This window comes from Pinus tabuliformis, chromosome 9 (genome assembly GCF_031772625.1).
Source record: "Pinus tabuliformis cultivar Carrire ecotype Pingquan chromosome 9, CPIR1, whole genome shotgun sequence".
In the NCBI taxonomy this organism is placed as follows: Eukaryota; Viridiplantae; Streptophyta; class Pinopsida; order Pinales; family Pinaceae; genus Pinus; species Pinus tabuliformis.
This window is the reverse complement of record NC_142307.1, coordinates 1,836,263,901-1,836,279,906: the sequence shown is the minus strand read 5'-3', so window position 1 is coordinate 1,836,279,906 and position 16,006 is coordinate 1,836,263,901. Positions and strand designations below refer to the sequence as shown.

Genomic DNA, 16,006 nt, shown 5'->3' with positions numbered 1-16,006 from the left:
TACTATTATAACCAGAGGTATACTATTTTACAAAATTTACATCTAAAGATCTTATTCTTTAAGAGCCATGTGAAAATTGTGGATCTACATTCTTGAAATACTAGTACGCCCACAAGTTGTGAGCACATAAAATTGGCTTCTACATTTAGCCAAGTGACAAAAACAAAACCAAGTGTTCCTTACAGTAGTCCAGCTTAGCAAAATAAGTAGTTGGACTCTTCAATCCAAAATGATAACCGGAGAAGAAGAAGTTGAATTAGCTTGCGGGGAGGCGTGAATTGGTGCATTGATGACTCTTGGTCCTTCCTGGTTCTCATTTGATTCAGTTCTGAATTAGAAACTATATAGCGCTCATTGCTAGATAGACAAGCAACAATGTCATCGAGGTGATATTTGAGATCTCAGAGAATATGATTGATGTCTTCCTGACCTACAAAAACTTGTAGTTTTCCACTTGGTTATCTTTTATGACCATACTAAGTAAGGTCTCTAGCTGACGATGATGAGTGATGTAGTGAAGAAAGTGGATCCTTCTCCGATAGAAATTTCTCGAATCTTAAATTCATTTGAGGTTGTTGTCTCCTATGTCAAACTCTGAAAAATAATCTCTGTCTCCAAATTCCCCTGTGGACCTCGAGAGGTGTCGCATCAAAAAACTTTACTATAGACTCCCAAGCAAATAGCCTCATATACCTGGAAGAAGAGGGTCCTGAAGAACCCCCTAGCAACACGACGCACGGAGTCATGGGCCATAATAGCTATGTACCTCCCTGATGTTGCACAGCCAGATGAAGAGGTATGCCCTTCCGTGAACTACTTATAAATTTATCTTTGCGAGAGGACAGGACACGTTGTGTACCATAACTCTTCACCACCCTGAACTCCCAACCATGCATACGTAAGGCAATTCTCATGTGAGGGCGATCACATACCAATCGAGATTTTTAGAAAAAATGTAAATATTGGAGTCACAAAGTTTTGCTTAGATCCCGTGAGGCATGATCTGCTCATTAATGATCTTCCCTTCATTGTAATTTTGTGAGGCAGGGCCATCCAATCCTCCCAAAGCTAGACAACCCATCTTCAACCCGACGGTGCAAGAAGAATGTGTCGACTTCATACCACACGCACCAAGTAATAGACAATGTCATCGTCATTTAAGATGCGTCGAGGGGTAGAGGATAATGTATTCATGCAACCCATTGTCCTATCACGCATACGGTCGATTCCGCCAAGTGTTGTTTTTTGCTCCCATCTCTAGGACTGCCACCTTAGTGGCCATCCATATTTCTGCATGTCCATTATTATGTCCCGTGCCGTCTCTAGGACTGCCACCTTAGTGGCCATCCATATTTGTGCATGTCCATTTTTATGTCCCCTGCCGTAAATATTTGACATCTCCCTTTGTTGCTGAAATTGACATCGGCGATCGTCGGCTACCTACAGGCATCCCATCGGGGGACACCTAGGCCTATCTTATTATCAATGTGGAACCATCTATTGAATGACAATAACATTTAACAAAAGAATATACTATTTTCAACAACACAGGTAACAAAATAATAGAGCACTTTATTCAAAAAATTTGAACAAAATTCTAGACAAATCGATCCCTTTTATAATGCGCTCCAAACTGTGATGTTATCACACTCTCAATGCAAGTGACGATGTCCATCATGACAATTCATTCATGGTGATTAGACATGGGGAATATATATATATTTATGTATGCGCAAATCATAATTTATGAACGTTGACAAATGTTTATGGACAATATAATGAAGTTGGAATATTTTTATATGTTGTGATATATAATAATTTTTTAATTAGAAATTATCGCAATTACATTATTAAAATGGTTGGAATATTTTTATATGTTGTGTTATATCATAATAATTATGTTGAATTGCATATTTCAATGTGGTAGTGTTAATTGACATGTGTCGAGAGGATTAATATGTCATGGTTAAATATGGCTAAATATGTTCAAGATATGGTTGAGGAGGGTTTAGTATGGTCAACATATAGTTGATTATGGATGACCACGATTGTCTAAATATAATTATAGCTGATTATGATATATTATGATTGACTATAGCTTATCATGATTGTTCATAATGATATATTATGATTGACTATGACTTATCATGGTTGTTCATATTTGATCATGGTTAATTATAGTTATCCATAGTTAACAATGGTCAACCAAAGTTTGCTATAGTCAACCATGGTGACTATAATTAACTAACTTTTGTGACCCTTACCTTTAGTTAGTGGCCCCATTCTCACTATATATATATATATATTAACCTCTTTTTCTTTTTATTTCTCGTTCCATAGCCCGCTCTTATTCTTTTGATTTCTCTTTGTTTACAATTATATATATAAAAATTAAGAAGAATTAATTATATAAATTAAAAGCTCATTATTAAGGTTTTAAAATAAATCAACGTTTTATTTTAATTTATATTGACATTGTTTTAATAAATATGATAATTTAATTGAAATTAATATTATTTGAATTAAATATTTCAATTTAATTAACATTAAGATTAGAAATAATGATTTTAATAACTTAGTGTTGGATATAAAATATTTTTAAAGTTTAATCTTAAATAAAAATAATCGTTCGATATAAAATATTTTTAACATTTAATTTTAAATAAAAAAAATATTTTATGTTTATATTTTGTATTTTTATTTATTTAAAATTTTAATGTTTTAAAATTATATTTTTTAAGCAATTAAAAAAATCAGTTTTTATTTTTTGTTTGGTAAGTGATTTGTGTTTATTTAGGTTTGATATATGGTTTGAGAAACTATCATGTAAGGGTATTTAAGCTAGTTATACTAATTTTAAGTTAACTGTGTTTTAAAGTGTCTTTCCTCATATCATAACTCATCTTGCTAAAGAAACTCATCCTCAATTAATTATTTTAATAAAATTTAATAATTTTTTCAATTTTATATATAATATAAAATTTTCACTTTAAAAACAATTATATATTTAATAATTAAAAAATAATAAATTTTACTAACTTTTTTATATATTTAATATTAACTAGAATAATAATAATTATTAATATATTTATGAGAGATTTTTCGGCCTAAATCACATGATATTTCATTTGACGACGCGTTTCGAACCAACGAGTGTGGTTCATCGTCAGGACAAGTTGAAAAATCAGATCCAGCATTGCATGTTAAATAGTCCCAGCAGAACCTCTAACGGCTATAATCCTAGACCAGACAATGCCTATAATGACTAACCTAAAATTGAAACCACCCAATGGAGACTATATGTTCCATATATAGAAGATACACTTTTCTTTTAAACTCAGGGTGTTTCTGCCAATCTGCCCCATACTCAATCCTAGCTTCTGTGCATATTTGCAGTCGAGTAGATAAAGGAGCCACATAAGTAAAGGCGGCCCGGAGCATGGAGAATGAAAATGGAAGGAGGGCTACTCATCATCATGTGATGATGCTGCCGTCTCTGGGTCACGGCCACCTGATTCCCTTCATGCACCTCGCCAAGAAACTCGCCACCAGGGGCTTCACGGTCACCTTCGTCGTCACATTTCATCACAAGTCTTCACTGCTAAAGAAGGTGGAGGCCGCGCGGGAGACGGGGCTGGACATCCAGTTGGTGGAAATGGAGGTACCCAGAGACGATTGGTCCTAGGGAAAGTCAATAGCAACAGCACCCGGCTGAGGCATGAGCTACCTCCTTTACTCGCAGCCAACGAACTCATGGAGAGCTCCTTCGAACGCTTCCTACAACGATTTATGGGCGGCGGATTGGGTTCCACCGGCCCTCCGCTCAGCTGCCTCATTGCTGATATGCTCCTGGGCTGGGCCTCTGCCGTGGCCAAAGAATTTAATATACCCACAGTGTGCTTCCTCACAGGCGGCATGTACGCAAGTGCTGTCTCAGTGAGTATGTCCGAGGTTCTGCCTCGTAATCTTCGGCGCACACTTTCAGGTCGATATATTGTACCAGGACTTCCAAAGGAAGTGCGTCTCACCGGGCTTCAGATGCTGCCGGAGGCAACCGAGTTGACGACGGAGAGCGCGATTCATCAATTCAATATCCGCTTGATAGAAGGCAACGATCAGAGCTGGATGTTCATCGCCAATACTTTCTATGATCTCGAGGCGGATTTCGTGGAGTATTTCCAGAAGCGTGGCAGCAGCAGCATCGTGCGAACAATAGGCCCCCTCCTCCCTCCGGAGGCTTTCGGAAACTCACCCACCAAAATCGCTCCGCTGGTGGAAATGGGAGTAAATACGGAATCAGAGAAGTGCTTGGACTGGCTCGACAGGCAGAAGGAGGAGTCTGTGCTTTACATTTCTTTCGGCAGCGAGAACTCCATTTCGAGCGCTCAGACTGAGGAGTTGGCCATGGGTTTGGAGGCCAGCAGGGTAAAGTTCGTCTGGGTTCTGCGAATACCGTCTGATGCAGGATCCAAGTCGCTCTCGTCGGCGCTCGAATTTCTTCCCCGGGGATTCAGAAGTCGTATGGTGGAGGAGGAGAAGCAAGGGTTCATCGTTCTCGGGTGGGCACAGCAGTTGAGCATTCTGGCACATCCTGCCATCGCCGGCTTTCTGTCCCACTGTGGATGGAACTCCGTGCTGGAAACGATGACGATGGGCGTTCCCATGATCTCGTGGCCGCTCTTCGCAGATCAGTACTACAACTCTAAGTTTGTGGTCGATGAGATCCAGATCGCGCTGGAGGCGCCAAAGAGAGCCGAACAAAACTGGCTAGTCCCTAGAGACGACGTTGAAAGAATTGTTAAACTTCTAATTATGGGAGAAAGGGGCAGCGAATTGAGAAAAAGAGTGAGGGAATTGAAGATGGCTGCGAGGGCAGCAATGGCGGAGGGAGGGTCTTCCTACAGCAATTTCGACCTCTTTGTCTCCGAAATCATGTCCCTGTCTCTGTAAGTTCAAGAATACAACTCCTTATGCATTACTGCAACTGTCATCTCATCCCTTAGTGTAGCACATGTAATCCTTGTCTGTGTCACTGTGCTGTAAATAAAAAATGGATGGTAGTTATGTTTGATGGCTGTAACTGCACCTATTAACTCATCCATTAGTATAGCAGTTGTAATTTTTGGCTGTGCCATTAATTCAGAATTCAGATTTGTGCTTACTCTTTGAGTGGATACCACCTGTACATAAACAACAATCCTGCACGGAAGTTGAAACGCTGCAAGCAATCACAACAAAAACACATCTGCCTGCACATAGTAAAATATTACAACATATTTCATACATAGTTATGTGAATGTGACTGAGATTTGAATTGGGATGGAAGGTTATTATATAACCTTCCTAATCACTTAGTATACCTGCAATTGACTAAATATATAACTCTGGTTCGTCGATGGCTGATTTCCCGAATATCTAGGGAATTAAGATAAAGATGCCAGTTTTATGTTTGTGGATATATTTGATTATTATGAGTTTCGGTCCTAAATAGGTAAAGATGGTTCTCTGAAAAAAATAAATTTTATCAACTAATTAACATCCTAAAATAATATCTAATTGAGATACTTTCGGGATAGTTAAATTATATTTTCTAAATAGTTTATACATCTTAAAACAATACTTTCAATATTAATATTTGTAATATGTGTTGGTTAATATAAATTTCTCGAAACATTTGTTAGTGTGTGCAATAATCTTTACTCTCCCATTTTATATATGTGTTGGTTAATATAAATTTCTCGAAACATTTGTTAGTATGTGCAATAATCTTTACTCTCCCATTTTAACCTAGTAGTAGAGTAGGCATGAGTTTGACTCCGTCAGGCGAGGGTCCAAGGATATGTATAAGTTAAGAGTAGATAATTGTTGGTCAGTATATCGTTTGTCCATCAGATTATTAAAGTGCTTGAGGAGCTGAGACGAATGGAGGTGCCTTATGGTCAAGAAGATAACACCACACAAAATATAAAAGTTAAATAACAAAAAGAAAATCATAAAAAAGGAATCACATATGGTTGAGATCGGCCAAAACTGAATCACATGTTATTGAGATCTCCCAAACCAAAATGATTTTAGATTTCACCACTAAAATGTTAACAATATTTTATATAAATTATTATAAAATATAATTTTATAATTTTTATTTTATTTTATATTAATAATATGAAAATAATAATTTTTATATATTTTATATAATTAATGTTAACAATATTTCATATAAATTATTATAAAATATAATTTTATAATTTTTATTTTATTTTATATTAATAATATGAAAATAATAATTTTTATATATTTTATATTAATTATATGAATGTAATATTTTTAATAATAATCATTATTATTATTATTTTATATTAATTATATGAATATGATATTTTTAATAATAATAAATATTAAAGCGCTTTTTTGGGGAAGTAGTCACCCTCTCATTTACAGTGAACTGATAAAGCGTAGCTTGCTTGTACTTTAGACACTTTCTTTTCTACGGCATTCTGTATATGCTCTATCTGCTCTATCTTCAGCTATGTCTGCATGGCTATGACTACTTGTCTGTCTCTGTCAGTCTACAGCTCTGACCGGCAAGGCTCGTTGGCTAGGCCTCTTCTCCAGGCTAGGCCCCCCGTCTCTCGACAATGACCTTTTGGAAATGACCGTCTTATCACAGCAATGACTGACTATTACTGGTATGGTTGCTATTATTGGCTATCGGCAATGACTTCATGCAATGATTGGTTATGCTCTATGGCTATGACTGGCTACGACTATGTCTGGCTATGAGCTGCTGCTATGTGTATGTCATCAGATGATCTTTGAATGGTTAATCCACTTATGTAATGCATTGTCACTCCTTCCATCCATCCATTCGAGGTATAAACCTGTGCTCCACATATGTAAGTGAGGTAGGGATCAGAGGAGAACTCTCTCTGGGCATGATTGAACAGGCGGGTATGATGAAATAGGCGGGCAAGATTAAAGGGGTACTTCTCACTCATCTGTTGGGAACATGGGGCTTTCTCTTCTCTTGTGGTATGTCGATAAGTCCTTTTCCTCGCCAATTGCATAGTCAAACCCTCTATAGTGTATGGCAACTATACTTACTTATTTGTGGACCTGTTGGGCTTCTTATGTATCCTGGCTTTTGTTGGTCTTCCTTGGCATGGCTGGTGATGAAGGCTTCAGTTGGAAAGGTAAGGTCCGAGGTGAAAAAAGTCCCTTGTTTACAGGCTCTTGGGTTAAGGGAAAAGGCTTCTGTCAAAAGGTTCAAGAAAAAGGGTTAGAGTGACAGGTTACTGGCTTAAGGCTAAAGGTGAAAGGCAGATTCCTTCCTTCCCTCTGTTGTACTTGTTGATTCTAGTGATGAAGGCTGAAGGTGTACTTGGCTTCTTTCTGTTGATAGGCAAAAGGCGAGAGGCCCTTGGTGAAAGGCTTATAGTTCCTTCCTGGTTCTCCTCTCCTGGAAGACTGGCTCGGTTATAGTTCCCCATCCAGCTGGCCGCGCCCTCATCGCTCGGTTGGCTCTTGGTTTGGGGAAGTAGCAGACTCACCCATCAATTCTCGGGTATGGATTGAATGAAGGGAACATCACCTCTTTTCTCATCTGTTTCCAAAGGCACAGGTTCCAAAGGCTAGTCCCACCCAAGGCTGAATAAAAGGTCCAAAGAAGTTTCCAAGGCAGAAGTTTCCAAGGCAGAGTGTCAGGATGTTCCCAAAGCGGAGGTATAAAGCATAGGTTTCAAAGTCTATTTCAACCCCACCAAAGGCAGTAGGGCATAGGTTCCCAAGTAAGAGTGTTAGTAGGGTCCCAAGGAGGTATGAGTATGGCAAGGTTCGTTCCTAGGGTAGGTGTAGTAAAGCAAGGTTGGTCGGAGGGTAAGGTTGGTTCGTTTCATCGGTGACCACCTTCACACGACTTGGCTTCGGTCCCCATTCCTTTGTCCGCTCCAATACGGCCAGCATAAGTGTAAGAAGAAACAAATCATAATTGGTGCAGCTACCTCAAACACACGCTCGGTATGGTTTCTGGCTGCGAACTTCTTACTATGGTGAACGAACAAAAAGCGTGTATGTCAAGGGTAGGAGGCAAGGTAGGAAGGGTAGTAAGGTTCGGTCAGAAGGCAAGAGTCAGAAGGGAAGGGTCGGGAAAGGGAAGGCTAGGGTTATAAGGAAGGGGTTATAAGGAAAGGGTAAGGATGAAGTTGGTCTGATCCCGTCCTGATACCTGCTGATAAGAGAAGGGGTTAATAGCTGTCCCGTCCCGACTCACTAAGTTATTCATTCATCCAAGTGGTTAAGGGGTATTCAGGTGGGCAGGTAGTTGTTAGGAAACACTTCAGTAAGGGATAAGGGTCGAAAGGTAAAGAGTTTTTCGCTTTACCTTAAAATATTGAAAATGATAAATCCGAAGAAAAACCTGTGACTTCATAATTATAACAACACGTTAAAGCCCAACAAAAGTCTAATATTTCATAATTAAATCCAAAGAAAAACGTGTCACTTTATAATAATTATAACAACACATTATAAATCAAAACAAAAATCTAACATTTCATAATTTTAAATATCATATACCCGCAAATTCAATAGGGAAATGAATGAACGTCGATAGGAATGAATTAGGGGTTAATCAAAAATCTTATTAGATTAAGTTTTGGATGGAATACATATCTATTCGTGGAGGAATCTTATTAGATAAAATCATTTCATTAAAGATATTGTCAATATCGACTTTGTAATTTTCCAAAGCACCCACGCCTTCGATTCGATTGAAAAATGGTTTCTGAATATAGTTTCCACATTGAACTTAGATGAGTTCTATCCATTTTCGGATCATTTTAGAAATCTATCATGTATTATTATTTTGATTACAAAATCGCTGGTGATATTTGATTAATTTAGTATAATATTCAATTATAAAAATTGGAAAAAAAACATAACATTGAAGTTTTTTTTTTTAAGACTTTATATTGGATTACTATTATAACCAGAGGTATACTATTTTACAAAATTTACATCTAAAGATCTTATTCTTTAAGAGCCATGTGAAAATTGTGGATCTACACTCTTGAAATACTAATACTCTCACAAGTTGTGAGGCACATAAAATTGGCTTGTACATTTAGCTAGTCTAAGGACAAAATCTTCAAAACAAACACTACAAAAATTGTAGAAAATAATTGTAGATGAGAAGCCTTCGGGCCAGTAAACATGAGAGATAGATACAAAATGACAAAAACAAAATCAAGTGTTCCTTCTAGTAGTCCAGCTTAGCAAAACAAGTAGTTGGACTCCTCAATCCAAAATGATAACTGGAGAAGAAGCAATTGAGTTAGCTTGCTGGGAGGCGTGAATTGGTGCATTGATGACTCATGGTCCTTCCTGGTTCTCACTTGAATCAGTTGTTTGAATTAGAAACTATATAGTGCTCATTGCTAGATAGACAAGCAACAATGTCATCGAGGTGATATTTGAGATCTCAGAGAATATGATTGATGTCTTCCTGGCCTACAAAAACTTGTAGTTTTCCACCTGGTTATCTCTTATGACCATACTAAGTACAGTCTCTAGTTGACGATGATGAGTGATATAGTGAAGAAAGTGGATCCTTCTCCGACATAAATTTCTCGAATCCGAGATTCATTTGAGGTTGTTGCCTCCTATGTCAAAGTCTAAGAAATAATCTATGTCTCCAAATTCTTTGGCCTCAAGCTAAAGAATTTCCCTGTGGACCTCGAGGGGTGTCGCATCAAAAAACTTTTCTATAGACTCCCGACCAAATAGCCTCATATCCCTGGAAGAAGAGGGTCCTGAAGAACCCCCCCTAGCGACACGACACACGGAGTCATGGGGCCATAATAGCTATGTACCTCCTTGATGTTGCACACCCAGATGAAGAGGTATGCCCTTCTGTGAACTACTTATAAATTTATCATTACGAGAGGACACGTTGTGTACCATAACTCTTCACCACCCTGAACTCCCAACCATGCATATGTAAGGCAATTCTGATGTGAGGGTGATCACATACCAATCGAGATTTAGAAAAAATGTAGATTTTGTAGTCACAAAGTTTTGCTTAGATCCCGTGAGGCATGATTTGCTCATTAATGATCTTCCCTTCATTGTAATTTTGTGAGGCAGGGCCATCCAATCCTCCCAAAGCTAGACAACCCATCTTCAAGCCGACGGTGCAAGAAGAGTGTGTCGACTTCATACCACACACACCAAGTAATAGACAATGTCATTGTCATTTAAGATGCATCGAGGGGCAGAGGATAATGTATTCATGCAACCCATTGTCCTACCACACATACAGTCGATTCCACCAAGTGTTGTTTTGTGCTCCCATCTCTAGGACTGCCACCTTAGTGGCCATCCATATTTGTGCATGTCCATTATTATGTCCCGTGCCGTCTCTAGGACTGCCACCTTAGTGGCCATCCATATTTGTGCATGTCCATTATTATGTCCCCTGCCGTAAATATTTGACATCTCCATTTGTTTGCTGAAATTGACATCGGCGATAGTCGGCTACCTACAGGCATCCCATTGGGGGACACCTAGGCCTATCTTATTATCAATGTGGAACCATCTATTGAATTACAATAACACTTAACAAAAGAATATACTATTTTCAATGCGGAGCCTCCCATCTGATTTCAACAACACACGTAACAAAATAATATAGTACTTTATTTTAAAAATTTGAACAAAATTCTAGACAAATCGATCCCTTTTATAATACGCTCCAAACTGTGATGTTATCACACTTTCAATGCAAGTGACAATGTCCATCATGACAATTCATGCATGGTGATTAGACATGGCAAATATATATATATATATATATATATATATATATATATATATATATATGTGCGCAAATCTTAATTTATGAACGTTGACAAATGTTTATGGACAATATTAATGTTGTGTTATATAATAATTTTTTAATTAGAAATTAGCACAATTACATTATTAAAATGGTTGAAATATTTTAGTAAGTATTATTTTCTACCTTTTAATGATGTTGACAAATGTATGGAAAGTGGAAATTATGTTGAATTGCATATTTCAATGTGGTAGTGCTAGTTGACAATCAACATATGTCGAGAGGATTAGTATGCCATGGTTAAATATGGTTAAATATGGCTAAATATGTTCAAGATATGATTGAGGAGGGTTTAGTATGGTCAACATATAGTTGACTATGGATGACCATGGTTGTCTAAATATAATTATAGTTGATTATGATATATTATGATTGACTATGGCTCATCATGGTTGTTCATATTTGATCATGGTTGACTATGGTTACCCATAGTTAACAATGGTCAACCAAGGTTTACCATAGTCAACCATGGTGACTATAATTAACTATGGTTGACCATGGTTGACACAGTAAACCTAATAAATTTAATAAACTTAGGTCAATATAGTAAGCCTATGTTAACCTAGTTAACCTAGTAAACCTACTTCAACCTTTTTAACTTGGGTAGACTAATTGAGTACATTTTACCATAGTTGAATATGGTTGATTTACTAAACCTAGTAAACACACCTCAACCTAGTAAACATAATTCCACCAAGTAAACTTAAGTCAAATTAGTCAACCACGTAAACATAGGTCAACCTAGTAAACCTAGGTAATCTTAGTAAGCCTAGCTAAACTTAGTAAACCTAAGTCTATGTAGTAATCTAATAAGCACAGGTCGAACTAGTAAATCTAATTAACCTAGTAAACTTAGTAGACTTAGATCAACCTTGCAGACATAGGTCATCTAGTAAGTCTAGTAAAGTTAGTGAACTTAAGCCAACCTACTAAACCTATGTAAACCTAGGTCAACCTAAGTCAACATAATAAACCTAAGTTAACTTGATTAACCTAATAAACCATGAGAAGGTTAGTAAACATAATAAGCATAATAAACCCAATAAATGTTTGTCAAACTAGTAAACATAGGTCAACCCAGTCAACCTAATAACCATCGTGACCATAGTTTAATATTGTTGACCATGGTTGACCAAATAAAATCTATTAAACCTATATTAACCTAAGTCAAACTTGTAAACCTAAGTCAACTTGGTAAACATAGTAAGCTTCAATAAACCTAGAAAACCATGGTTATGCCAGTAAAATCAAGTCAACCTAGTAAATCTAGTCAACCTAGTAGATGTAAATCAACCTAATAAGTATAGTTCAACGTAGTAAATATAATAAACCTTATAAACCTTAGCCAACACTAGTAAACCTAGGTGAATCTAGAAAATATAATAAACCTAGTAAATGTAAATAAACCTAATAAATCAAGGTCAAATTAATATACTTGTAAACCTAATAAGATTAGTAGACCTACGTCAACCTAGGTCATATATTTGAACCTAGGTAAAATTATTAATTCTAGGTCAACCTATTAAACCTTAGGTCAAACTATTAAACATATGTCAAATTATTAATTTTAGGTCAACCTAGTAAACCTATTTATCCTAGGCCAAACTATTGAACCTAGTTAACCTAATAGAACTAGGTCAAACTATATACCCTAGGTTTAATAAGTCTATTGTTGACTTACATTTGCTAGTTTGACCTAAATCTATTAAGTTTATTAGGTTTAGTATGTTGAATTAGGTTTACTAGGTTGACCTAGGTTTACTAAGTTGTCAGGCTTATTCTGTTGAAGCTAGGTCAACCTAATAAATACTGTAAACCTAGTAAATTTAGGTCAGCCTAATAAGCTTAGTAAACCTATGTCAATATTGCAAACCATTAGGGGAATTTTGAGGTCTAAAATGGGCTTCCTAAGGAAAATAATAAAATAATAGTTAAAATAATAAAATAAGAGATGTGTTTTAAAGAAAAGGAAAGGAAACTATTTTTTTATTGTATTTTTGACTTATCTCCTTATAGGTTTACTCAAATGTGAAGTGTAGACATATGTTGGATGTTGAATTAAATTTTACATCCAAAAAGTACCCACTATGCTTACTTTTGAGTAGAACCACATCAAAAAATATTTAAAATACATGAAGAAAACATGTTCAACATGCTTTCTTCATGTATTTTACTAGTTTGACCTAGGTCTACTAAGTTGCTTAGGCTTACTATGTTAAACCCAACTCAACTTAGTAAACCTAAGCCAACCTAATAAATCTATTAAGCTTAGTAAAGTTAGGTCAACTTAATAAGCCTAGTAAACCCAGGTCATTCTTGTAAACCTATAAGCCTAATATACCCAATAAACCTAGGTTATCCAAACTTCGGTTGCCCTAGTCAACCTAGTAAACCTACGTCAACTTAGTAAACCTAGGTCAATCTAACAAGTCTAGTTAACCTAGGTCAACTAAGTAAACCTAGTTTCGGTCAACCTAGTTGACTATGATTGATCATGGTTGACCTAGTAAATGTAGGTCAAACTAGTAAACCTAGTTCACATTGCAACGATGTCTATTGTTTGTTAAATTACAATGTTATTTGATGTTGATGACATTGTGACGTCATTTAGTTTGTTACTTTGAAATATATATATTTTTGGTCACATTACAACGTGGTTTGTTGATTGTCACATTATGACATTGTTTGTTGTTCATCACATTGTGAGGCCATTTCTTATTCATGAAACTACAATATTTTTTCATCATCATCACATTGTGACATCATTGTTTTGTTCAAATCTATTGTTTTTTGTGGATCATCACATTTCAGCTTTGTTTTTTTGTTTTTCACATTGTGAGATTCTTTATTTTTCGTCACATTGCAATGTTGTTTATTGTTCATCACAATGGAAACAATATTAAAGTTGATTCCCATGGTGACTATGGTTTTCCATGGAAACCATGTTCACTATGGTTGACTTTGATGCCCATGTTGACTATGGTTGGCCATGTTGGCCAACCATAGTCAACCATAGGTGACATCTGTTAATGTATAGTTAATATGTTATCAATGTGTTAATGTGTAAATTTATGTGTTATTAATGTCTTCGAAATTAGATTAATGTGTAGGGTAATTTGTAGATTAATGTGTAGGGTAATTTGTAGATTAATGTATTATTGATATCCCGCATCGAAATCATCTATTTCTCCAGATCTCCAAAAATTCATGGACAATCATTCCAAGGTATTTGAGACTCCCAAAGGCCTCCCACCTATTCATGATCATGATCATGCTATTCATTTGATTCCAGTAAGTGTTCCTCCAAACAAGAGGTCTTACAGATATCCCGATGCCCAAAAGAGTGAAATTGAACAATGGTTGCAAAAATGCTAGAGGCTAGTATAATTCAACCTAGTCAAATTTCTTTCTCTCCTCTAGTAGTATTGGTTCACAAGAATGATGGATCATGGTGCATGTATCTAGATTATAGGGATCTCGACAAGCTCACTATTAAAGATAAATTTCCCATTCCTGTCAATGATGAATTATTGGATCAATTGCATGGATCAATTTACTCCACCAAGTTGGATCTTCGTTCAGGATATCATCAAATCAGAATGAAGATTGAAGATATTCTGAAAACAACATTTAGAACTCATGAGGGTCATTATAAATCTTTTTTCATGCCTTTTGGCCTTACCAATGCACCTTTTACATTTCAAGGTTTGATGAATTCCATTTTCAAACCCTTCCTTAGAAAATTTGTGTTAGTATTTTTTGATGATATACTTATCTACAGCAAGTCTTGGCAGGATCATATTCAACATGTTGACAAGGTGCTCAAACTATTGGAGGAGAAACAATTATATGCAAAAAGATCCAAATTCTTCTTTGGAGTACAAGAGGTGGAATATCTGGGTCATATTTTATCTCATGAAGGTGTTAAGGTAGAGCCTAGCAAAATTAAAACCATTAAGGAATGGAAAATCCCCACATCCATAAAGCATCTACGAACATTTCTTAGGTTGACAGGGTATTATCACAAGTTTGTTAAGAATTATGTAGAATAGCATCACCTCCAACAACATTATTGAGGAAAGATGCATTTTCATGGACTCTAGAAGCAACAAAGGCCTTTGAACATCTTAAAGAGGCAATGTGCCAAGCACCGGTCTTAGCTACACTAGACTTCACAAAAACCTTTATTGTGCAATGTGATGCCTCAGGAAATGGAAATGGTGTTGATTTAATGCAAGAAGAAAGACCCATTTCTTTTGAAAATCGTCGAATCAAAGGAAAGTATTTACACAAATCTATTTACGGGAAGGAAAGGTTGGCAATACTACATGCACTTAAGAAATTGCGACCCTACCTAATGGGAAGACACTTCAAGGTAAAAACAGATCGTGATAGTCTTAAATACTTTTTAGAAAAAAATATTATCTTTAGAAGAGCAGCAAAAATGGGTCACAAAGATTTTGAGTTATGACTTTGAAATCATCTACAAAAAAGGGAAGCAAAATGTTGTCGCAGATGCACTCTTAAGAAAGGATGAGGATGTGGAAGCATTTCTTTGCGCCATTTCTATTATCCAACCAGATTGGATAAAGGAAGCAAGGAATGAATGGAAGAATAACGAAGAAGTGTGGCCACTCATTCAAAAGTTACAACACCTAGTACATCTATTACATTTAGTTGGAAAAATGATTTGTTATGGTACAAAGATCGGTTATACCTCTGTGGGAATCCCAACTCAAACAAAATATTCTTGGTGAATTTCACACCTCTCCCTTAGGAGGGCACTCAGGATTTCTAAAAACTTACCACAGGGTTAAGAAGGAATTTTTTTGGGATGGCCTTAAATTGGATATTCAAAAGTTTGTGGCGAAATTTTTGGTTTGCCAACAAGATAAAGTTGAAACAATTAAGATCCCAGGTCTATTACAACCTTTATCCATTCCAAGTCAACATTGGGAGGAGGTTTCAATGGTTTTTATCACAAGTTTACCCAAGTCCGAAGGAAAGAGTGTCATCATGGTGGTATTTAACAAACTTACCAGGTAGGCACACTTTTGTGCATTATCTCATTCATTTAAAGCCAGTATAGTTTCTACTACATTTATGGAAACAACT

The 16,006-nt window shown here is 36.3% G+C and overlaps 1 protein-coding gene across 1 annotated transcript; it reads left to right on the top strand.

The window, feature by feature from the left end:
- Positions 1-3,800: 3,800 nt before the first annotated feature.
- Positions 3,801-5,161, top strand: LOC149156136 (UDP-glucose flavonoid 3-O-glucosyltransferase 7-like). The gene has a single exon (XM_089445156.1). It carries the CDS (start codon positions 3,844-3,846, stop codon positions 4,948-4,950), a length of 1,107 nt encoding a protein of 368 aa, XP_089301282.1. The 5' UTR covers positions 3,801-3,843; the 3' UTR covers positions 4,951-5,161.
- The last annotated feature ends 10,845 nt before the right edge of the window (positions 5,162-16,006 follow it).